At 39.7% G+C, this 25648-nt stretch overlaps 1 protein-coding gene across 2 annotated transcripts in view; it reads right to left on the bottom strand.

Annotated features, from left to right (window-relative positions):
* The window catches only part of LGR4 (leucine rich repeat containing G protein-coupled receptor 4), a 122666-nt gene that overhangs the window by 13540 nt on the left and 83478 nt on the right, over positions 1 to 25648 (bottom strand). For both annotated transcript variants that reach the window (XM_084630603.1, XM_084630602.1), the window contains exons 4-12: positions 25381 to 25452; positions 9111 to 9326; positions 8075 to 8146; positions 5896 to 5964; positions 5236 to 5307; positions 5072 to 5143; positions 3969 to 4037; positions 3085 to 3156; positions 853 to 918 (exon numbers count right to left, since the gene is read on the bottom strand). In XM_084630603.1, the coding sequence (XP_084486729.1) occupies positions 853 to 918; positions 3085 to 3156; positions 3969 to 4037; positions 5072 to 5143; positions 5236 to 5307; positions 5896 to 5964; positions 8075 to 8146; positions 9111 to 9326; positions 25381 to 25452 (780 nt within the window). The remainder of the gene's footprint in view (positions 1 to 852; positions 919 to 3084; positions 3157 to 3968; positions 4038 to 5071; positions 5144 to 5235; positions 5308 to 5895; positions 5965 to 8074; positions 8147 to 9110; positions 9327 to 25380; positions 25453 to 25648) is intronic.

The following is a 25648-nucleotide window of genomic DNA, read 5'->3' as shown; positions in this document are numbered from 1 at the left end:
CAACTCTCAGTTATTTCAGTGGAAGCTGAAACACTCAGCATGTTCCACGATTGGACTCTGACAAGAGAGCACATGACAAGAGAATGAGGCAAGAAGGAAGGCAGGCTGGCTGGCTGCTTGTAAAAAGTAGGTTTTATGGGGGAGATAATGGGGTCTTGACAGGCTAGGATTTGGAGACAGATCTAAGACTAGAGGGTTACACATTGGAAGGTGCAAAGCTGAGAGTGAAAGAAAGACGAATGGCACAAGAAGAAAAGAAGACTAGGAGAGCACCCGGGGTAGAAATGGGAGCAGAGATATAAGCAGGGGAAAATATTATATTGGGCCTGGAAGGAGAGGATGAGGAGCTTTATCTGATATGGTAAAAGACCGGAAAAACAATGAAGAGATTTGAGAAGGAAAAGTGTTTCTTGGACAGGAAGAGGACTTTTAACAGTGCCATGTTGGATAGATAGAGAGGACTGAGAAAACTTGGGTGTGGAGTGGTGAGATGTAGGGAAGAGAAGGTTACAGTAACCCAGGGATTAAGAAGTAGGGATACCAAGGATGAGGATTGCCTATTTATAAATATGACAAGCTTGCTATGAAAAGCAGAATTACTGAGTCTTTCATTCTTTTTGTGTCTAAACAGGAAGAAATGTTAAACTCTGACTATGTGAGTGAACTCAACGGGTGAAATTCTCTGGCCTATGTTATACAGGGAGTCAGACTCATTGTAAGATTCTCTTCTGGCCCTAAAAATCTATGACATTTCCTTACTGTCAAACGTTAAGTACAAGAACTCATTATTGGAAGCTGTAGACTCAGTACACTAAGGGTTATTAAGGATAATTAACATACATTTCTACTTACATTTCTTCTAAGGAACTGCAGCCCTTAAAACTCGAAAGCTCTTTTATGTTATTATAAGACAAGTCCCTTGAAATAGACAATGGGAAGAATGTGGTTAGTTTAACTCTTCTCTATTTGAAAAGTTACTTTACTCCAACCATAAATTCAATAAAAATCATCCTGAATACAAACCACCCTGCTACCACAGTTCTAGAGAAAAACTGAAGACATTTTAAAGACACACAAAAGTCAGGGGATTTACAGCTATGCTCTCCTCAGCAACCGGCCCCCATTATGTATACTGGCTCTACATATTACAGACAAAAAGCTATGAAAAACAACAAAGGTTGCAAAGTCAAGCTTCAAAAGTGAGGAAATGCCAGAATCAAGGTTGCTCATAAAGCATCCCTGAATCCTAGCTCCGTGTTTTAAACACAAGAGAACATTCTCTCTGCTGTTGTAACATTGGCAAAACCATCTATTTTTCACTCTCACTCTCTTAAATGGCTAAACCATTTTTACTTAAGACTTTTCAGAAATATTCAGCCCGAGACAGACAGCAAGCATTAAAAAGAAATTCAGCCCAAATGGCTAAAGTTTGGCAAAATTATAAACAACTGAAACTATATAATGGAAAGCGTCAGGCGAGTATTAAATGTAGGTGTTGCTATCAGTCCACATATAAAATAGTGCGCAAAACATGGCCAACTAACCCATGCAGTGGAAAAATAACTACTGTATAAATCTCCTCAATTTTGATAGTTCAAAATTAAAGGTACATATTTTCCACAAGAAACTGAAGGGATGTGGATGTAATTCAGATCTGTTGAAAGGGTGCAGCTCACTCCCCATCCAAAGCTGGGAAAGTTTTCAGATTTTTTGGGGGTTGGGGGAATGGGACAGAAAGGGGCAAGAAAGGGGGCTGGAAACAGCCAAACTACCATTAAACTACAGATTCAAAAAGCCAATGGTTGACAGAAAAAGCACAAAGCTCTGCTGTCTTTCCCTTCTATAAAACAGAAGACATATTCCCCCCCCACGTCTTTTTCAGTGAAAAGAATTTATCTTTTGCGATCATCTTTTCCCTACTCCTCCAAAACCTATCCTCTTTCTTAAATACATTTTTATTTTCTAATTTGCCCTCTACCCATCATTTACTTTTACCTTCTGAGTACATGCTTCCCCTCTCTCTCACGCACTTTATCATTCTTTCCCTCCACCCCCACTTTCTATTCTCCATTGGTCTCCTTTCCTCCACCACAGTAATTACATAATTACCACTCTTTATTCTCTGTGATACATGGGGTGCAGAGGGGTTTGGAGGAGGAGGAGGAGTAGCTCCCTTTGATGGATACCCAGCCAGCCAGTTAGCTGTAAAATCCCTCTTGGTAGCTGTTTTCTGCTTGCTTTACATGTAAAGGGTTAACAAGTCTCCCAGGTAAAGAAAAAAGAAAAAAGCAGAGCAGCCATGCTATAAACAGCTTAAACCAGCTATGATCATAAATTATCAGATCATGCCTAGAACTACTTATCTGAACTACAAATATGTAAGTAGATCAGAATGTTTAGTTAGACGCAATTATGGTTATTTCTTTTATTTCTTATTGGCTTGTGAACTCCTCTGTGCTAACCCCAGATGCTTTGTTTGCTTGTAACCTTTAAGCTGAACCCCGAAGAAAGCTATTTTGGGTGCTTCGTTTTTGGAATTGCTCTTTTAAAATCTAGAAAAAGCCTCAGTTCCAAAATGTATTTTCTTTCTTTTTGTTTTTAATAAAATTTACCTTTTTTAAGAACAGGATTGGATTTTTGGTGTCCTAAGAAGTTTGTGTATGTTGTTTGATTAGCTGGCAGCCACAGCTAATTTCGTTTGTTTTCTCACACTCTGAGAAATGTGGATGATGAGTGTGGTCTGGAGAGTGAGTGGGTGGCACAATGAAATGTGAAGACATTCCCATGCAAATGCTGTTACACTGACATCCTTACAGCGGTACACCACCACAGGTGAAGAAACACCAGGTACTTCAATACATGCACTGCTGTTTCAAGGATTTGATTTGGTACATCAACATACTACTCTGCAGCACCAGGACTCCAGAGGACTCAAAGAGGGATCAGACATTTGAACAATTTTGGGGGCTACCAACGTTGACAGAGTGACTTTGAGCAATGATACTTTCTTTAAATATAGTGCAATAGTTCTCTATCAAATTATTTTTACTATTGGTAAAACAGGAGCAGGAAATATTCACTTACAAAGTCCGAAGCATCTTTTGTTCTTGGCATAGGTTAATGGGAATGCTGCTTATCTTGGTGCCTGTAAAAGTCCTGTGTTAAAAACAAATAAAAACACACATACATGTTTGAATGCTCAAACAGTACAAAGCAGGTCTCAGAAATGTAGGACTGTAAGGGACCATCAGAGGTCTTCTAGTCCAAGACCATGCACTGGGACAGGACCAAGTAAACTTCGACCCCCTCTGACAGGTGTTTATCTAACCTGTTTTTCAAAACCTTCAATGATGGGGATTCCACAACCTCCTTTGGTAACCTATTCCAATACTTAACTACCCTTATAGTCAGAAAGTTTTTCCTAATATCTAACCTAAATCTCCCTTGCTGCAGATGGGGTTACATTACTTCTTGTCCAACCTTCAGTGAATTGTGGAAAACAATTGATCACCATCTTCTTTATAACAGCCCTTAACATATTTGAAGATTTATCAGGTCCCTCCTCCTCAGTCTTCTTTTCTCAAAACTAAATATGCTCAGTTATTTTAATCTTTCCTCAGAAGTCACGTTTTCTAAACCTTTTATCATTTTTGTTGTGCTCCTCTGGACTCTCTCCAACATATCCACATCTTTACAACATGAGGCACCCAGAATTGGGCACTGTACTCCAGCTGAGGCCTCACAAGTAAATATATTCAAAATTGTGAGGCACTCCATTACTTTGGTAATAGCAGTCATATAATTACCTAAAATAGATAGGCAGGAATAGAATCCAGATCTCCTGGCTTCCAGCCCCGTTCACTAACCCACACTTCTACCATTGGAAGTTAATTTGTAATACTAATTGTTCCAACAAGAGACAGAACAAGAAATTAATTTATTGGCAGTGTTTGGTAGAAGATACTTACAGGCTCTCCAGATTACTGGTTCCTGTCAAATTAGGAAACCACTGCACCATGCTGGCACCCCGAATGACCCTAAATAAACAAGATCTTCTGTAAATTATATTATGGAAATTGTGAGAGGAAGGGGACAATTCTTTTATACTGTTATGAAAGCTTTCATGAGAAAGTTACATACTAATAAATTGATTGCCTCAATGAATTTTGTTTACACCATAGGTCTAAAGACACTTGTTGAATACACCTAAAGTAAAAATATGTTTAATCAAATGCTATGAAAGCATGTGATATTGCTCAGTGGGTTTGACGTTCTGCCAGAATCATGCTTGGAATTCAGAACACTGCTAACGTGCTAATTTTCTGCAGATGGTGCTGTGATCCAACTACCATGGCTGCTCCATTCCAACAAATAAGATCAGTGCTGATTTTTAAATACGTGCCATTTGAAGGATCAGCATGAAGGAGGCATCACAGCAGTTCTGCAAATATCACCCCCATTTAACATACTAAAACGTATTAGTCTTTGATTAGGAGAGTCTGGGATTGGCACCTAAGTGGGATCGGCACCCAAGTGGGATCCTGCATTTGTACCTAAGCAGGATCCATCCACTTGAACGTGCCACTTAGATATACATTCTGAATATAGTATAAAGTATGCAGTATACTATAAAATCTTTTGATTGGGGCTCAAATCTTGAAGTTTTTAAGTCAGTTTTTACTTATTCATTACTCAGAACTCCCAGACTAGAAATCTTTTTTGAAATGTGCATGTACTTGCCTGCAAACACATTCCCAATGTCCATCCATATTCAGAAATATACATAGGCTCCACTGGCTTCAGTGGGAATTTGTCTGGGCAAGGACCTGAGCATTTGGCTTTAGGTTACTTTTTTTATGCGAGTTAGCCAGGAGAACAAAAGATTTTAAGACTATCCAACAGACTCTCAAACTACTGGACATTTCAAGAACAAAGAGCAAAGGTTACTAAAACTAAGTGCAAATAAAAATTGTGCATGAAGTAACATCTGACCAGCAAAATCAGTTATTCTAGGGGCACAGACATGCTATTTCACTTCAGATATTCTTTTATAAATTGAGACAGTACTTACAAGGAGTGCAGATCTGATAAATTCTGAAATGCTGAGTTCCCCACAAAAGAGAGAGGATTATCATACAAATGTCTGAGGAATTAAAAACAGATTTCAGTCTCCCATCAGTTCATACCATCACTGTCTGGTAATTAGATCACAAATACACACATAATAATACTTACATAGTTCTTAGAAGGGGATTTCCCCCAAATGCACCATTGGGGATTATGGAAATGTAATTACTGTGAAATCCCCTAAAAATATATTGACAAAAGAGAAATAAATCTTAAAATATAGCATCATTAGAGTTGATCAACCGTCATTTTGCTTGTGTTCAAATAATATACAAACTCAGGGCTCAATCCTGCGAACAGTTGCACCAAAGTCAAATGGGACTATGCACAATTGCAGGAGTAATTCTGAAGGATCAGACCTTTGTCTACTATATAGCAGTAGTTAAAATGGAAACATTTTGGGGAGAAAGCTACACTCTGCATAAATCTGTGATAAATGTTTTTTTTAAAAAGCATAATGATCAGTAATTACATAATTTTGCTACTGGAGACTGCAAAACAGTGTCAGAATAGCTGATGGTTAAGATCTATGTTAATGGCTATCCTGAATAATTTGATTATTTTTAATCACTCCAAAAATAATAGGCTCTCTCACTAACTGCTGATTACGCTCTCCTGTAATTAGAGCATTGCTTAGCATAACCTCATCCATTTCAGACTACTGGGTAATGAGACAAGAGAGGCATTCCTAACCTTGGAGTTAGGATTACTTTTTTATTTAAGAAAAGGATAAAGAAAATGGGTAGAATAAGATGTAGTAATACTCACAGCTCCTTTAGGCTTGGAAGTGCTTTAATGGCTTCAGGGAATTCTACCATGTTGTTATAATTTAAATCCCTAGAAGAAACAGCAGCATCAGCAAACACTCAGTGCTAGCTACAGGTTTTTACACTGGACACCTCATGTTAAATTGCTTGATCTCTCTCTCTCTCTCTCTCTCTCTCCATATAGTGAAGCTATATACTTCTTTAGACAATGATTTATCTTGATGATGATTTTATCCTTCAGAAGCCTTTAAAACGAAAATATAGTCTTTTAAAACACCCAGAAAAGTGCAGGTCTGAATGACAATTTTGCATAGCCTATTCAGAAAATCTCTTTGGTTTTATAAAATATACACCAATATCAGCCACGAGAGACTAGCAGGAGCTACAGACCTTGTAGTAAAGACAACTATTATAATTGAACAAAAGAAGAGGTACAGTCAAATAAATCCTAATATACAAATACTTGTTACATTAGCAAAGTGGATTTGTTGGAAACGTTTACTGTTCAGCTACACCAGAGGTGGGCAAACTATGGCCCGCGGGCCACATTTGGCCTGTGGGACCGTCCTGCCTGGCCCCTGAGCTCCCGGCTGGGGAGGCTAGCCTGCGGCCCGTCACCCACTGGTCCCCCCACCCCCGCAGGCTCAGTGCACTGCGCCACCAGCACTCTGGCCCGCCGCTCCCGTCAGGAGGCACGGGTGGTGTGGCTGCGAGCTCCTACTACTCTGACCGGCAAGGGGGGGGGGGGGGGGTTGGATAGGTGTGCGAGTCCCGGGGCGGGGGGTCAGGGGCAGGGGTGTGGACAGAGGTTGGGGCAGTCAGGGGACAGGGAGCAGGGGGGTTGGAGAGGGGGTGGGATCCCGGGGAGGGGCACAGGTGTGGATAGGGGGCGGGGCAGTCAGGGGACAGGGAGCAGGGGAGGTTGGATGGGGCGGAGGTTCTGGGGGGGGCGTGTGTGTCAAGGGATGGGGAGCGGCTGGGGGGTGGATAGGCATGGGAGTCCCCGGGGGCCTGTCTGGGGGTGGGGGTGTGGATAAGGGTCGGGGCAGTCAGGGGACGGGGGTCCTGGTAGGGAGCGGTCAGGGGACAAGAAGCAGGGGGGGTCGGATGGGTTGGGGATTCTGAGGGGGGTGGGAAGTGGGAGGAGGCAGATAGGGGGCAGGGGCCAGGCTGTTTGGGGAGGCACAGCCTTCCCTACCCGGCCCTCCATACAGTTTCACAACGCCGATGTGGCCCTCAGGCCAAAAAGTTCGACCACCCCTGAGCTACACAATAAAATAATCACAGTTGCTCTGTCACCATTCCAGCTCAAGAGCCAGTCAAGCTCTCAGTTTTATGCTGGCTGTTTGTTTCACAAAAATGCACAAGGAAATGTCAATGGGCAAAATCGTGCAGCTCTTCCTCAGACTACATTCTTATTGATTTTTTTTCTGAGAAGGACTGGGCTCAAAGAGTGTACTTTTCTTCCAGCTGAGAAGTAAAAGATTTATTTAAAAAAACCAAAAACCCTAGAACTGGTTTCTAACTTTAAAAGATTATCAAATTACAAATTTACCCTGATAACTGACTGTTCTAAATATTAAATAAAGATTTACAGGGTTTCTGGAGCAAGTAAAGTTCCAATACTCCTCCAAACCCTCACAAAGTAGGAGTAAAATTCCACCACCTCCTTTTAACTAGTGGGAGCTGTCACTGGTTCAGTGGGGCCAGGATTTCATGATAGATATTTTTTGCATTTTTTAAATGTAACAAATTTTTGTGTTAGTGAAATATTGCTTACTAGACATTCACGAAGCAAGCTGAAAGGAAATCTGCAGTCCATGCAATATCATACAAAACACTTAAATGGCTATAAATTTTGCTTCTGAGCCCTCTATCTTAAACTCAAGATTATTTTATCCATTGACATTCAAGCATATCTCACTATTACACAAAGACAGAAGTAATTAGTATTGTCAAAGACAATTGGCAACATATTTTTGCAATGTTTTAAATGAGTTTATTGCTAAAAGTAAGTTGAGGTAACAAGTATTTATTAACTATAACACTAATTATAAACATAGGGATATCTGAACATTTTTTCCAAGTCTTTTGTCAGAAGTGCTAGTTTCCATAACTAGTCTGGGTACAGAGATTTCTACAAACACAGACCAATACATTAACACAGAAAATGTACTTACAAAGTTTCTAGGTTGTCTAATCCATCAAAACAATGTTTTCCTATTGTTTTTATTTTATTGTTATGAAGATGCCTAAAGAGACAACAAAATCAGTTTCAAAATAATCAGTTTCTCATGGATAAGTTATAAAATTAACATACATTTGACTATTTGATATTACAATAGCAGGATGTTTTAGAAAAACCGTTAAAGGGTGAGGGGAAGTGATACTTTACAAAAGAATGCCCCTATTACCAGACAAGAGATGTCACAATCTAGGATGAGAGCAAGATATTGGATATAATCACAATTACCTACCTGAGACCCCGTTCAGCACTCCTGATTCTGACAAAACTGCAATTAATTTCCAAGTGTTGAAGTGGGGCCTTCAGATTATAGCTAAGGCTTTTAAACAGTCTTCAAGCAAAATGGTGCAAACAATTAGAGCAGTTCCAAAACAAAAACAAAAACCACCTCCACAAAAAAAAGTCATGAAAGTTTAATTATTATTTTTTGCTGGCTTTTTGAAACTGACAGAGCTTTTTGAAAATGGAAAACTTCCAAAGAGCTTTACAGTTAGTTGAGAAACCCCCAAAAGTGTGATGAAAATTTGAATTAAACAAATAAATTCAAAACGTTTGGACCAGCTCTACTGTTGACACCAGTCCCAAGCACATTTAAGACTACATAAAGCATTAGAAATATATCCCATAAGGAACAAACCTGATGAAGAGGATATTTCCATCTCTAAAAACTACAATGCCTTCTTTTGCCAACATTTTTCAGTTGTCAGTTTTCAAGAATGAGCATGCTACCAAAAAGAAATGCAATCAAAAATCATGGAGCAATTTCAGTCATGGCATTTTTGATTTTCTGGTAGCGGACCTGTCTAATACAGATGATAATTGTACCAGTTTGTGGTGTTTCTGGGTTACAAACTATTAGCCACCTGAAGTGAAACAGAACAGCACACACTTCTCATTGTAACCCTAGCTGAATCAGGTCCACACTTGGAGGATCAAACTGAGTTTTAAAGTGAAATGCTGCTAATACTCACAGAACGACGAGACTTGAAAGGTTTGTAAACGCAAAGTCAGGAATGTGTGTTATTTTGTTGAGAGCCAGAGTCAAGGCCTGCAGAGAAGGAAGATTGCTGAGTGGATGAATGGGAACTTCTGTCAAGCTGTTGTCATCCAGCCACAGGTGACGTAGCTGGACAAGACCCTCAAAACTGTCTTCTGGGACTGCAGTAATATGGTTAGCATCTAAACGCCTAAATGGAAACAAAAATAATTGAAATTAGTGAAGTTCACAAGCCTTTGTTAAGTACAAGTATGGATTAAAACACACGAACATATTTAAAAACTCAAATAGTTTTACTGGAAGAATTCATCATCTGAAAGTTTTGAGAAGCTGCTGAAAGGGGCCTGAACTTTTTTTTGTCTAAATAAACAGCTCAGATCATTCAAATAGCAAAATTATTCTTTTCCTGTCCATATTTAACAAAGTAAAATAATTCTTAAAATTACAATCATCTTTATAAAAATCTGAATGGATAACTATTTTACAGAAGACTCCACTATGCACAGCAGTACACATTACTGGAACAAATTTACAAAGAGATGGTTTTAATGCATTAAACCACATTATCTTGACTAAAATTCTCTCTGTAGGTACACTGTAAATAGTATTAGATACTATTCGTGTGTTGCTTTCTGTTATTACTGTACTACTCACGTGACTGATGTCAGAGAATTATTAAAAATATATTATTGAACCTCCTGTCAGAACAATGAATCACATTAACAAATAAAGGATTGTATCACCAACTAAACTCAAAGATTTCCCTCTTTCTGTCAGAGCATCCTTTCCAACATACTCTGGGGAAAAAAAACAGCAGCAGACGGTAACACTATCAGTGTTATCTGTACAGGATTAGCTTTGCCATCATATTTTTCCCAAATTAATTCTGATCATGGCTATTAGCAGCAATAATGCGTCCTCATGTGGAAAATGACTCATCTCTTTCAAAAAGAGTAGCAAAGGACTTGTAGCAATTAGTTTTTGCTTTAAATTACTAACCCAGCTAAGCTATCGAGTTACACAACATTTCTTTAGGTTTCAGGGAATTTAAAATGAGGACTTCACACCTGGAAAACCTAGGTGGCTGAATGTCTGCCATCAGTTTCAGGCTCCAGATCTGAAAGTACTCACGACAGAAGGTGTAGTTTTTACTAGCAGAATCCAACTGAAAGATCTAAAAGTTAACAAAATGGTACTACTCCTTGCCTGATACCTTGAGCCTGATCGACTTTGCTTGCAAACAGACTTCGTATTCTTTTCCTGCACAAAACTACACTCTCTACCAGCTTACTTTCCCATTTTCTATCCAATGGCTACATTCACTTTGAGAGTTATATTTTAATACTGTTTCAGTATTTAGCATGCTCTCTATTCCAGTGGTTCTCAACCTTTCCAGAGTACTATACCCCTTGCAGGAGTCTGATTTGTCTTGCGCACATCCCAAGTTTCACGTCACTTAAAAACTACTTAATGGGCAGTAGGTGAACCCTGGGCTCAGGGAGGCTAACCCCTGGCCCAGACCACCCCTTCTGCACGAGGCCCCCTCCCCACTGGAGCCAAGTTTCCCTCATTCCTGGACGCCGGACGGGTGGGCAGCACATGCCCGCCCCCCCCCAACCCAGAGCACAGGCCAGCTCCCATTATGCTCCTAGCCCCAGCTGGCCCCGGGCAGCTGGGGACGACACGGAGAGGGTGGGAAGAGCCTCCCAGGAAACACGCAGCCCAGCAAACAGGAAGCACAAGAGCACAGCCCAGGAAACAGGAAAGGGCCTGGGGGCAGAGTGTGGGTGGGGCCACGCAAGGCTGTATGGGGAGGCACAGCCTCCCCCTGCCTTCAATACCCACCGCCCATGCTACTTGCTTACAAAATCAGACATAAAAATACAAAAGTGTCACAGCACACTATTACTGAAAAATTGCTTATGTTCTCATTTTTACCATATAATTATAAAATAAATCAACTGGAAATAAATATTGTACTTACATTTCAGTGTATGGTATATAGAGCAGTACAAACAAGTCATATGAAATTTTAGTTTGTACTGACTTCGCTAGTGCTTTTTATGTAGCCTGTTGTAAAACTAGACAAATATCTAGATGAGTTGACGTACCCCCTGGAAGACCTTTGTGTGTTGTGTGTCCTTGGTTGGGAACCACAGATCTATGCAACAAATCAGCAACAAATTCTTATCTTGAGTTGTGAATCATACAAATGTAGGGCTCGAAGGGACCACAAGAACTCATCAAGTCCAGCCTCCAGCACTCAAGGAGGACTAAGTAATCCTAGACCATCCCTGATAGGTGTTGGTCCAACTTGTTCTTAAAAACCTCCAATGAAGGTGATTCCACAACCTCCCTTGCAAGCTTATTTCAGAGTTTAACTACCTTTCTAGTTAGAAAGTTTTTCCTAATATCTAACCTAAATCTCCCTTGCTGCAGATTGACCCCATTACTTCTTGTCCTACCTTCAGTGGACATGGAGAACAATTAATCATGCCCAGTTATTTTAACCTTTCCTCACAGGTCAGGTTTTCTAAACCTTTTATCATTTTGATGGTTCTCTGCTGGACTCTCTCCACTTTCGTCCACATCTTTCCTAAAGTGCGGAACCCATTGGACATAGTACTCCAGCTGAGGCTTACCTATGTCAAGCAGAACAGGGACAATTACCTCCCTTGCTTTAAATACAACACTACTGTTAAATGCACCCCAAAATATTAGCCTTTTCGCAATTGCATCACATTGCTGACTTGTATTCAATTTGTGATCCACTATAACTCCCAGATCCTTTTCGGCAGTACTACTGCCTAGTCGGTTATTCCCCATTTTGTAGTTGTGCATTCAACTTTTCCTTCCTAAGTGAAGTACTTTGCACTTATCTTTATTGAATTTCATCTTGTTGAATTCAGAGCAACTCTCAATTTGTCAGGGTCCTTTTGAATTCTAATTCTGACTTCCAAAGTGCTTGCAATCCCTCCCATGGTGCCATCTGCAAATTTTATAAGCCTACTCTCCAATCCATTATTGAAGTTATTAATGAAAATATTGAATAGTACCAGCCCCAGGACTGACCCCTGCATGGCCACACTAGTTTGACAGGCCTTCCAATCTGCCAGCAAAACATTGATAACTATCCTTTGGAAATGGTCTAACAATCAGTTGTGCACCCACCTTATAGTAATTTAATCTAGACCACATTTCCCTAGTTTGCTTATTCAAAGAAAGTTTGGTGTTCAAACAGTTCAAATCTTTAAGACTTTTTGGGAAAAACAGCAGAAGTTGAATTCCTGTTTAATAATAAAAGCTATGAAATGCAGCAAAGTAAGCCACAAGTACACGGGCATAGGAAGGGGAAAATTTAAATGTTCTGAAGCCCAAGTTTTGTTTTGCTTGGTTTGGTTTTAAGATGAGCAAGGTGCCATTACCTCTAAAGCTATACATCAAAGAGTTAATTCCTATAGTTCATACACTGGCAACTGCATATCATTGGCCAGCCCTATGAGCTGGCAGGTGTGTACGCCCTTATTTGTGAATACTTTTAGCCTGTGCTGAGACTAGAACATTTCAGAGAAATTAAATGACTGGTGATAAAAAAGCCTACAGCTCCCTTAGGGGAAAAAAAATCAACGAGAAATTACCTGTGTCTCTTTCTCCACCTCCGAAAGTCACACACCTCCCTGAAGATCAAAAGAATTATTTTCCAATGGAATAAACATCTCCAGCTCATTTCTTCAACAAATGCCCTTGTTCTTTTTTCACAAATCAACATACTTTTGAGACACATGCCTCTCGGTCCTTGTGATTACTCATAGACAGCTTTCCTGTTTCTGCTGCAGGGAGTTGTGTATTTTCAGAGTCTCTTTTCTAAATATGTTCACCAAGTTACATTTGCTCAGGCATATTCGACTGTAAAATGTCTCAGTGAGCTGTCAACTCTACAGCTAAAGGGCTGAAAAAGGACGGAGCCACGCAATGTTACGGTTATGATGTAAGCCAACTACAGCGCTGAAATTCAGAGTAAAAGATGACCGATACTTCATCCCTAATTATCTCTGCTAAATTCTATCACAACATGGATGGCATTGGGCTTAATCTGCAGCAAGGAAGATGTAGGTCAGATATTAGGAAAATGTTTCTAATTGTAAAGTAGTTAAGTTCTGGAACAAGTTTCCAAGGGAAGTTGGGGAATCCCCAGTTTAGAGAAAGGGGACGGAGGGGGAGAAAGGGACTGGATGAGGTGACCTTTCGAGGCCCCTTCCACCCCTACACTTCTACAAATCTATGCTCAGACACTGTTCTGAGATTCTGCAAGACTTAGAACCTGAGCTCCAAATGGGATCAGCCACTGGTTTGAGTATTTTACTATTTTACTATTCCCATATCAGTGATGTTCAACCCCTGCCACTCAAGCCACCAATGACTGTTCTAGGCCCCAAGGAAGAAACAATGGTTTTGACGAGTCCCTTGCATCCAAAAATTTGGAAGAGGGTAAGCAGAGGGGAAAAAACCTCCCTCAATTCTCTCTGATAGAAAGATGTGAAAGGTGACATGGGAAATGTGTTATGGAGTCATAGGGAGTAAGAAAAATAATCATTGTGTCATGCTGTTAACACCATATCAACATCACGGGTGAGCATTAAAGTATTGATGCAAGGTCATAAAGTCAGCACCGCAAAGCAGTGTTAGAACATTTTTCTATGATTATTTTGCGCCTCTCAGCAACTCTCCAGTTACAAAGTGACTTTCCATTTCTTTAACACTGAGTGTCATTACCCTAGGTTTTTCAGAGGTCCCAGGGGCTGACTGACAAAACACTTTGGAAATATAAGTATTACGCCTAGACTTTTCATAGAAATTCATTTTTATGGTATTAGGGATAAACCTATGCCATAATACTTTGTAAAATGATATTAAAGAACCAATCTGGATATTTTTATGGTTACACAAAATGGATAGATCAAGCTGCAGCTGTGCCACTGTAGCACATAGCATAGACGTTACCTGCCCTACGCCAACTGGAGAGCTTCTCCCATTGGCATAGGTAATCCACCTCCCCGAGAGGTGCTAGCTAGGTGGACCGAAGAATTCTTCAACCTAGCACTGTCTTTGCCAGTGGTCAGGTCAGTATAGCTACGTCTCTCAGAGATGCGGATTTTTCACACCGCTGAGAGATGTAGTTATACCGATGTAAGTTCCTAGTGTAGACCAGGCCCCAAAGTGTTACATTTCTGTTTTTGTTTTATGGCACTCAGAACTTAACTAGATTTTAATAGTTGTGCTACTTTTTGTTTCCCAGACTCGGATCTTGTATGCCAATTCAGTCAATCTATTTTTTCCCCCTTCAAATGACGAATTCTTACCAAAAGTACTCTCAAACAGGGCTACAATGCAGCTATTGAATCTGAACTTGCATTTTTTTATTAACCTGTGCTATAAATGTTGGTATATCTTTAGGATCAAACAGAAAAGAAAAATTAAAAAAACAAACCCCTAAATATTTGGTAACTACTATATAATATTCTTCCTAAAGAGAACAGTCAATATTCTTGCTTTTTAGAAGGTGGGATAGGGAAATGTTTATTCACACTAAATAGCAGAAAGAGGCCTATAGTCAATGGACTATAGGTTTACAAAAATTGTCTTTTTTGTCCATTAAAACATTAAAGATAAAATTTCATGTTGTTTAAATTACAGCTTGCAGCATACACTTAAATTCCTTAATCTTTTAGAAGCCACTCCAATTCCAGCTTCCCTATAGGCATTGGCTTGCGAGAGGCCTACTTTAAATTCTAGTTTATAAATTCAGCGTTTATTTGCTGAGCTGTCATCTTTACTATTATTACTTGTCAGGTTCCATACTCACATAAGCTCAAACTGCACAAATGGGGAGGGAGAGAGGGAGAATAGCAGAGAAGCCCAGGTGTCCTGTAGTTCTCATAAGAGCACAACATTAAAATTAGATTTAAAAGATAAACCAAACCTGTAAGCTTAACAGCTTTCAACTACCATACTAGCTTTGTTTAGAACTAAGCTGTCAAAAAACACAAGGAGCTGCTGTTTTATCCTTTCCAGATATTTCTTACTCTCTCAGAAGTGGAGGCCAAGCTGGTGGTTTTGAATTATCTTTTTATTGCAACTATTGCCTGCCAAGTTATGGTTTTGAATCAAACACATTTAAATTGCTTATAAAAACTCTCTAACACAATCTGCTGAGGATGCATCAATCATGGAGGGTGCAACGCAATTCTGGGATAAACATGACACATGGACCACAACTTTCCTGAACTCAACAGGAAACAACCTTTAGTACAAACACAGATAACCCCTAAATAAAGAGGCATATGCAGTGGCTTTCTGTTGCACAGGGAGCCCAACAAAATGTAAAACAAAGCACCATGAGGTTGCCTGTACGGTCCCTTTGGAACAAGCCAACCTTCCTCAATTGCAGCCTTAGAAACCAACCCTACAGTAAAAGGCTCCTCACAATCAGTACTGACAGCTTGATAAGACAGTGGCTTTTTGAGACATACAATGGTAGAGTGTAAACCATCAAGGGCAGGTCTACACTACAAGTTTACATCGGCACAGCTTCATCGATACAGCTGCGCTGCTGCTGCCCATCTGGTGAAGATGCTTTAAGCCGACAGGACAGAGCTCTCCTACTGACATAGGGGGGCTAAGGTCGGTATAACCATGTTGATCAGGGGTGTGGATTTTTCATATTCCTGAGCAATGTAGTTATACCAAAGTAGGTAGGTAGTATAAACTAAGCCCTAACTAAATACAACCACATAAGAATTAGCAGTTCCCCAATAACGCTGTAACAACAGCAGATTACTGTAACATACATTAAGCACATAATGAAAGGTCACACAGCGGGAGCATTCTAACAGAAATGCTCTCCAGCTGAGGGTTCTGGGGAGCACTTCGTATCAGAGCCAGGAGAGGAGCTCAATAGGTTAAAGCCCCTTGGTCATCTGTCCAAACGGTGATGCCCTGGGATAGGCCTATTTCTTCCTGTAGCAGGAGTATCCCATATTTGGGACTTCTCCTGTGACAGCCTGTGAGCCTTCCACTGCCTGCCTAGTCCATTCTGCGTTGTTTCCCCAGCCTGTTCCTTTCCTTCATTAACTTCTGAAACATGACAGGAAGGAGGAGTCATGCACTCACAAAAGGAGAGTTTCATGCTCAGTTTAATTTGTATTCCCCCCCCCACCCCCGACCGATGCTCAGTTCATAGCTGCAAGCCTGCATGATTGTCAGAGCAGGGAGCACTAACAATTAGAGTGAGTGATTGATTGAGAGGCACAGGATGGCACTTTGCAGGTGTGCATGATGCCAGCAGGATTGGAAGGAGGTGAAAAACTGAGGGACAAATGTAAAGCAAGACAGGACGGGAGGGCAAAAAGCATAGCATGAGGGGGAAAAAAAAACAAAATCCAAGTCTTCCTCCAGTTCTGTAGTCTCCCTTCCAGCACTGAGCAACTCTCCATCCAGCCTGTAACTGGTATTTGACAGCTCTATTTTATCTCTTAAAGAACAATCAATCAATCAATCAGATGGCCCATCACCCCGGTTGGCTTCAGATCTCCCTTAACAGACCCGGGCCACAGAACCCCAGCAAAATCCATCAGGCCAAAGTGGCCAACAGATCAAAAATCTCATAAGCATGATTTTGGTAACGTTAATGATAAATGTATTCCCAGCAATTGGCCAAACCCCTCCCTCACACACATTTTGTTTGTGTTGTTTTCTTTAAGATGGAAGAAATCTGTTTAGAACTAAGCTCTCAAAAAACACAAGGAGCTGCTGTTTTCCTTTCCAGGTAGTGTTTTCAATCACACTACTCCCTCCCCATTCTTCAGTTTACATGGTTCTGGAAATGTAACAGTATTATACTAACAGGGAAAGTTAAATGTTGATATTAATAGAAGGCAATCACTACTGAGTGTACACTTGTGTTAAACTACTTTTGGTCAATTGCAATCAGTAATGAACTTTGCTCCTTTCAAGTGCTACTTCAAAAACCACAAGGAAAATCACTCAAACAACTCTGGAGTAGATTTTAGATTTTCAAAGTGAAGTACTGTTAAGCCTGGATACAATGGAAATTCTGTTAGAATGTAGGACAACTAAATCCACTGTGTCAAGAAAAAGCACTTTAAAAAATATTCTAACAAAATGACTTCACAAGTACCATTTGCTCATTACATCCAGCAGCTGCTCGCTATATCTCAAGTACTAAGAGACACAAATACATGGATTTGCTCCACTCAAAGTATGGAGATTTCAGCAAATATCCAAGTATTTCATAAACTAATTTATTCAATAGACAAGTTTGGTTTGTCAGGTACGTTTTTCCATATGTATGATCTTGGAATACCACCATCTGACACATTTAAAATTTGCTGCAAGTTATCTCGACAAGTTGGAGTTGTGTTGGGTGTTAATCTTTCACTCACATGTCTTGTAAATAGAACCATAAAACAACTGATAGGCCAATCGGAATGACTACTACTGAGGTGAACAGTCAACTGTCTTCTGCAGTCATAGCTTTAAAAAAAAAAAAGGATGCTCATGCATTCAGTTTCTAAATCACTCACTCCCTGATTCTTCACTCAAACATTTAGAATGTAAGTAAACCCAATTAGTAGATAAGGTACAAAATTTGAAGGGATTCCTGAAGCTAAAAAATGCCCCACAATTCAGATTAAAGTGAAACCAGCTCCTGAAGGTACACACACTGTATGGAAACCTCACTCAACAATTCTGTAAAGTCCATAAAGGAATACATTTAAACAGCCGCATATTAAACGATCATTTATTTCCTTTAGCACACAGCTCAAACATTTACTATTCTTAACAAATGTAGGGATGGAGAAGCAAATTCAGTGTATCTGAACTTGTATTTCTTTTGCTGGTCAAGAAGGATAAACATGCTGAATATTCTGTTCCCCACCACCTTCCTTCTAGCCTGTCAGCACAATTCTAGTTTAATATACATTTACATTTATAAGCAGATAATCTTTAACCCTTCAGTAATAGTGGAGAAACAACAAAATAGAATTGAAAATTTCAAGGGGAAAAAATCCCCCCAGATTAGTTAGTTAAAAAAAAAAAAGAAAAAAGGACTGCATCAAGCACAGTGACGCTGATTACCTTAAAATAGTTAGTGGTGCTCACTGATCTATCCCTTAAATCCATCATTCTTTAAATCCATCCGAGATAATGCTATAATTTTGCATTCAAAGATCTTTGATCCAGAATCATTATAGTAATGATACAATTAGTAAAACTCCAGTTTTACTCATGCATTTTCAGTCTTCATTCATTTTTAAGATGTTCCCTCTTCAAACTATCACGTCTAGTGAAGTCTACTAAAATACAGTTGTGTGTAGCAGCATGCGTTTTGTCAGAGTAGACAAATTAACCAGAACCTAGCTCTATTACCCACAACAAGAACACTATCAGCCTTTTTTATCCAGAGTATCCATTAAGCTAGAATGATTCACTGCAAACATAGGTTATCCCATTTTACCAGGTTAGCCATCCCCTCACAAGCAGTTCCAAACTGCTAGCAGTTTAGGTTACACTGATTTTGTATCTCTGCAGTTCACCCTCCCATATGGATGCATGAGGATTTTATTCCCCCCAATCTAATCAAAATATTAATTCATAAAGATAACTTACAAAATAATGCATTAGTCTAGTCTTGGGTCACAGCAACTTGAGCCAGGTCTCCACTAGGACTGCTGTGCGAGTATAGCCTTACTATAATGAATGGCACAGTGTTCCTGCTACACTTGTGTAAGTATAGCTTATTCCAGTCCAGAGCAAAATAAGCTACTGGTAAAATTGTAGTTTTGATGGTGCAACTGAATCTACACTGAGGGCTTTTGCTGGCACAGCTATATTGGTTAGGAAGCATACTTCATCACTACCTTTGCCAGAGAAGTTTGTTGTATAGACCCAAGCCAGTGAAAATATTTTGTGTGCGTGTGTGTATCCGTATGTACATGTGTGTAAATTATATGTATAGTGAGAAAAGCAAACTTTAATAACTAAGACTACATTAAATATCACCTTTTAAAAATGTTTTAATGCAAACAAATCTACCCTTCTTAATTAAAAAGCCAGTGAAATTGACAACTTGGCATGGCAGGAAAGACTACACTATGATTACATAGTAATACAGGGAACATTTCATCTTTGGCTTGCTTAGATCACCAACGCAGTGAATTTTGAGTACTGACATTGTAGTCACTACATGAGAGGTTGTTTCCTACCACTGATATTTTGGAATTGAAGTTTTTGATTTAAAAGATGTATTTTCATTTCAAGTCAGATGAAGGAGCCAAGAGGAGATGGGAATTCATTTACTTCCGAAAGCAATTTATTGGGCTTCCTCTATTATGCTAGATATTTAAACATAAAACACCCCCACCACACCTTTCCCTACCCAATCTTCCTGCTGCTTGTACCTGACAAGTCATAATTCTGTTTATGATGCAACATTGTTACATTGCTGGAGGAATGACAGCCATGTCAAAATTCAGCATTATCACTACAGGAACAAACAAGAGAAGAGAAACAGAGGTCTTTTAAAGCAGATTTTTGGGGACAGATTCTGTCATCTTATGTCCATGAGTCATTGGGACAACCTGGAATAAGGTACTATCCAACATGAGTAATGGTAGTGGAATGTGTCACTTTAACAGGAAGAAAAGGAGGACTTGTGGCACCTTAGAAACTAACAAATTTATTTGAGCATGAGCTTTCGTGAGCTACAGCTACAGCTCTGATGAAACGTTTCAGGGTAGCAGTCGTGTTAGTCTGTATTCGCAAAAGGAAAAGGAGAACTTGTGGCACCTTAGAGACTAACACATTTATTTGAGCATAAGCTTTCGTGAGCTACAGCTCACTTCATCAGATGCATGCAGTGGAAAATACAGTGGGGAGATTTATATACACAGAGAACATGAAACAATGGGTGTTACCATACACACTGTAACAAGAGTGATCAGGTAAGGTGAGCTATTACCAGCAGATGTCAAGAATTATAACATTCAAAAACCAGTCTGAGAACACTTCAGTCTCTTTGGTCACTCTATTACAGACCTAAAAGTGGCAATTCTTCAACAAAAAAACTTCAAAAAACAGACTCCAACGAGAGACTGCTGAATTGGAATTAATTTGCAAACTGGATACAATTAACTTAAGCTTGAATAAAGACTGGGAATGGATGTTTCATTACACAAAGTAAAACTATTTCCCCATGTTTATTCCCCCTCACTGTTCCTCACACGTTCTTGTCAACTGCTGGAAATGGCCCACCTTGATTATCACTACAAAAGGTTTTGACCTCCCACCCCCTGCTCTCCTGCTGGCAATAGCTCACCTTACCTGATCACTCTTGCTACAGTGTGTATGGTAACACCCATTGTTTCATGTTCTCTGTGTATATAAAATCTCCCCACTGTATTTTCCACTGCATGCATCCGATGAAGTGAGCTGTAGCTCACGAAAGCTTATGCTCAAATAAATGTGTTAGTCTCTAAGGTGCCACAAGTACTCCTTTTCCTTTTGCGAATTCAGACTAACACGGCTGCTACTATGAAACCTTTAAGAGGAAGTAAGCCAGGAAATAATGGCATTTTAAAAGTGATTTAAGTTTTAACACACACACCTTTGAATATTTTTTCACACTTCTCACTAACTTAATATGTAAAAATGTTATAAAGACGATAAGCAAAAATCCTTTATTAGCTACAGCACATTGCAATGCTTTCAGCTACTATAGAATAAAATAATTATTCACATATATATAGGGGAAGGCCACAGAAGGAGTCTATCACTGCTGGAAGAATAACGGGATTTCCTGTACTGCAGTTATGTAAAGTCATCAGTACAATGAACTTCTTTCTCTGATACTCTGATTGCTACTGGCTAAGATTTTTAAAGCCGACTCATGGATTTAGACCCCCAAATCCCATTAAAATGAATGGGAACTAAGTGTCCAAATCCTTTAGGCAGCTTTGAGAATCTCAGCCACAGTGTTTATAGAGTTGAAAGTTAGGATCTTGAGGGAAAAATGGAAATATGGTAGAACCAGAAACAAGCAGGAGCGAGGTTGCAGGGACTGACCTCCATATGCAGACAGCTCTTTTCCTGTAACTGAAGGACAAATGATAGAGTAGTCTGTTAACCCAACTTGAACATGCCTCTTGTCCCTCCACTTAGCACACCTGAACTCTTCCACTACAAATAACTCCATGCAAAACAGTGAAGCAGGAGCTTCTACTTAATGCTACTTTAAAAATATTCAAGTATTTGAGAAGAACTTTAACGTTCTGTTCAAAACGTTAAAGATGGCCAGTTTAATTTTCCTTTCAGGAAAATGATATCGGTCAATGCTGTCTGGGTTTTTTAGAACAGCAAAATCTCTTAAGCAAAATCTGGGTCTCTGGCTACTGAGCCAAGCCCTTCACTTCACTCCTATGTGGAATAATGGGGTAATACAACTTTATAAAACATTATAAAGTCCTTGGATAAAAAGATTATTCTATTTTGCATACCTAAATGAGGCATATCAAGGTTCATTATATAATTTTAGCATGTCAGGGTTTCAACACAGTTAGGGGACCTGAGGAGAAATCCTCTGCTATGACTCCATCCTTGGAAGAGAGTTGGTAAAAGTTGCTTTAAATTTTGGACTGGCTGGGGGCTGGCATGGCCTTTGGCATAAATCAGAGTAGTACGGGGTTGCTCTAATTTACAGCAGCCTCCCAAGGACTCCCTACAATTTGTATTACAACCCAAAAATCAGCAAGTGCTATAGAGATACCCACTCTCCTGTCCCAACATGCCTCTGATGCTGTGGTTTGTGAGGTGGGCATGTAGGGCTGCCTACGGTGGCTCTGTGCAGGCCCCATACCAGGCAATTCTCCATTGGTTCCTGATAGCCACTGTAAGCTGCTGGAGCTGTGTATATGGGTCAGAGTGGAAGAGAGACTCTCCTTCGGTTTCCATCTTTGGCACCTCCACTGACTCCTTTTGTGACCCTGAGCAAGTCTAACTTCTCCACATCCATTTCTAATCTCAGATGGGAACAAGGTCACTTTTCTACCTGTGTAAGCTACGGATGCCAAACACTGTAAGTGACAAGCATATACTGTTAATATTTGGCAGTAAGTCAAAAAGCAATTCATTAATTGGGCTCCACATTTGACAGGTTCCTAACACCAGGTATAATTTCGATAAGAAAAAACAAATTGGTACATTTTGTCTTGGTAATTTACTTGAGAGCCATGTTTTTGCTCAAAGACATCATTGCATCTTGCAATGTGAAAACACATCATTGTAGATAAAGCATTCTGAGGTGTTTCCATTCACTGTAACCCTTCATTTTGGTAAACTGCACTCTTCATAAACAATGACCATATTCTAGCTTTCTTCAGGAAAACACACTTGGGAAAATAGCCAATATCAACAGAAAATATAGAGTTGCCACTGTGTATTCAGAACCACACTGGCTACTGTCCAGCTATCACGCAAACATTAAGAATTGTAAAGCTTCTGTAATTATTTTATTTATTTTCAACCAGGTACATTTACGGGAATCATGAACACATACAACATGGCAACTATCTATGCAGCCTGCATCTTTGTGCAATAAAACAAAAGCTATACAGCTATGCAGGAACCGCAAACCAAATGGTTATCAGGATATTCTGAAATGTTAAGGAAAGAATAAGTTGTGTCTTCACCAAGAAAAAAATCTCCCTTAAAGCTTCCTTCACAGCAAGTTGTGGGCCTGCCAAGAGACAACCCATTAATTGATGTTTGAACGTGTAGTTTTTGAATGGAGATTATAAAATAAATAAAAGTCAGCAGCAATTTTCTAGCATGCATCATGAAAACAGCTAGCTGTTTTATACAAAGATCATCCCAGCTGAGTGGCCAGAGATTTTTTTTTTAGGGCAAATTCCTATGTCAAAGGTCATCTTATTAATACAGAAGCACACTCATATCAATGTCTTTATATTTTCTGACATGGAAATTATGTGCCCAATCCTGCCCACTGTGAACTCTGTGACTTGAGGGTTTGCAGGATCAATCCCTAATTTATTGTTGTTCGATTATAAATGGAAACTTTAGTATCCACGAAAGAGATAGTATATTCTAAGGCCCAGCACAATTTGCCTTACATGTTTTTTCCACGTACACATCTACCAATGCACCTGTCTCAAACTAAAACATCACCACAGTGTTGATATCAAGTGGCTGCCAACTGTAACAAGTTGTGGTGTTTGTATTGTGGTGTTTGTGTGGAGTGAAAGAGAAATCTAACTTGAATCCATCTCTCTAGAGAAAAAAATAGTCTGAAAAGCGACTGCTAACATGTCATTGTGGGGTTCCAACATTTATGCTCAATGACATCCAGACGCTTAATACATTTTCTAACTGATAGTCTTGTAAACTCAACTTGGGATCTGAAAAGGGGGAAAAATAGGGTTTTTTTTTTTGTTAGTGTCCTCCTCTTCAAACTCTTCAACATTCACATCACCTGTAACTCATCCATCCCCAATACAGCTGCTAGGGTGACTTTCACTTCATTCATTTAATTTTAATAAACACATTATAAAGAATGGCTCTGCATTAATTTGTTCATTCACTGCTGTTGCCTTGGGTTTTTCTTCTTTCCTTTTAATCACAAATTGTTATCAAAACCATCAACTGCTGGGTTAAATAATCTAAGGCTTAATCAGAGGACTGTTTAATCAGAAATGCTGTATGTACTTGAAAACAAAAGCATATTCAGTACAGATCAAAAGTATAGATTCCAGACTGTGAGACTATTAATGGATATAATCTTTTCTGCAACACCAGCAGAATATTGATAACAAGAAAAAAGAACTTTCTACTCGATAAGGAGCACATCACAACAATGAAGCATTATTTGAAGTGTTTTCTTCTTAGCATGAGACATCCCTAGACACCAGCGTGTAGTCCTTTTAAATTCAGGCAGATAACATACACTGGAGTATAATCTCTCCAGAGATATGTACAGTAGTTCCCCATGAAAATTAAAGTGGTTCACTTGCGTGTATCAAGAAAAGGCTGCATAACTGATGGGGATTGGGGATAGCACGTATCAGCCCTACTCTTGGATCCACAGAGGCTGGATGGTCTATAAACTGACTCACCACCAGCTGTTGAGAAATGCCTATGTTGTATTCTGCTGTGCTCAAGCTCTGCCCACAACCCCAACCACCTTTGTGTGTGTAGCATCCAAGAAGCAGCAGAACAGCAGGGGGAGGCTGCATAAGTCAATGCCACACACTTGCACGCTGTAACCCACTGCTCCACAGCAGCGCATGCTGTAGCCAATCCTTAGACTGTCTGGGGCAGTTTCTTTTGGTTTCCAGAGAAGGGGAGAAAAGGCAGGGGCATAGCAGAGCACAGCCCACAGGATCACAACTATGAGACTGCAGTGCCCAAGATCCCTGCTTATGGAGTGGGGAAGCAGCTGTGCAAAACTTGTAACTGGTGCTCCATGACCAACTGCAGAGTTGGAGGGGAGAGGACCTTTGTGCAGAAACCAGGATTTTGGCATGCGAAGAACAGAAAGTAGATAGGGAGAGGGCAGAAAAACATTCACCTTGTTCAGAGGTGCAACTGACCATCAAGATCTGATCAAAATGCCCTGCAAGAGGAGCCAAACCACCAAAAGCCACAAGATAATAAAAGCCCCTGTACGATACTTTGTGGGTGGCTGGAAATAATGGTGGTGATTTCCTTAGCAGCCTACAGGATTTAAATGAATTCCATTAAAATGAATGCTATGAAAATCTCAACCAATCAGCAAACGCGTCCTCCCAACCATGAAAGACTCGCAAACTTCTGCACAATTCTTTAAGTTGCTTAATACCTTAGGACATGCTGGACCATCCAATGTGGACCTTCCATATCTGCACTGTATTTACATTCTTTCTTATGGACGGATTTATGAAATTATTCTTTTCAGAGATAACATTGCGAAATTCCTTTCTATGTTTGATTGAAACTTCTGCTCCACTTCAAATTAACATATTAAGCCCACAAGCATTATTTTACATAAATCATTGCATTTCAATGTATTCTAGAATGCAGCAAATATGTATATAGGGTTGTGGAGGCAGGGGCAGAAGTGGAAGAGAGATCAACAGAGAGAGGGAAGAGGAATAAAAAAAAAAAAAACTTACAGGGATTGTAAACCACTTAGTCCTCTAATGGCCTCATTAGGTACAGTCTTCAGCTGATTGTTCTGTAGGGTTCTGTAGAAAAATCTTTGTTAGTGAAAGATTTTCACAATAATCTTTAAAGTATCTTCTATTTGACATAAGAGATCATATTCCTTGTTAGTGGACTTTTTGCACAAGAAAACGCATTTTGGAATTAAGACAAAATACTCAACGACAATTTTAAAATAATCGTGAAAATGTCTTGCTTCAGCTACTTACACAATCACTC

The sequence above is a fragment of the Lepidochelys olivacea genome, assembly GCF_965140295.1.
Source record: "Lepidochelys olivacea isolate rLepOli2 genome assembly, chromosome: 6".
NCBI classification, from domain to species: domain Eukaryota; kingdom Metazoa; phylum Chordata; order Testudines; family Cheloniidae; genus Lepidochelys; species Lepidochelys olivacea.
Note: the sequence above shows the minus strand (reverse complement) of the source record. Positions and strands in the feature narration are given on the sequence as shown.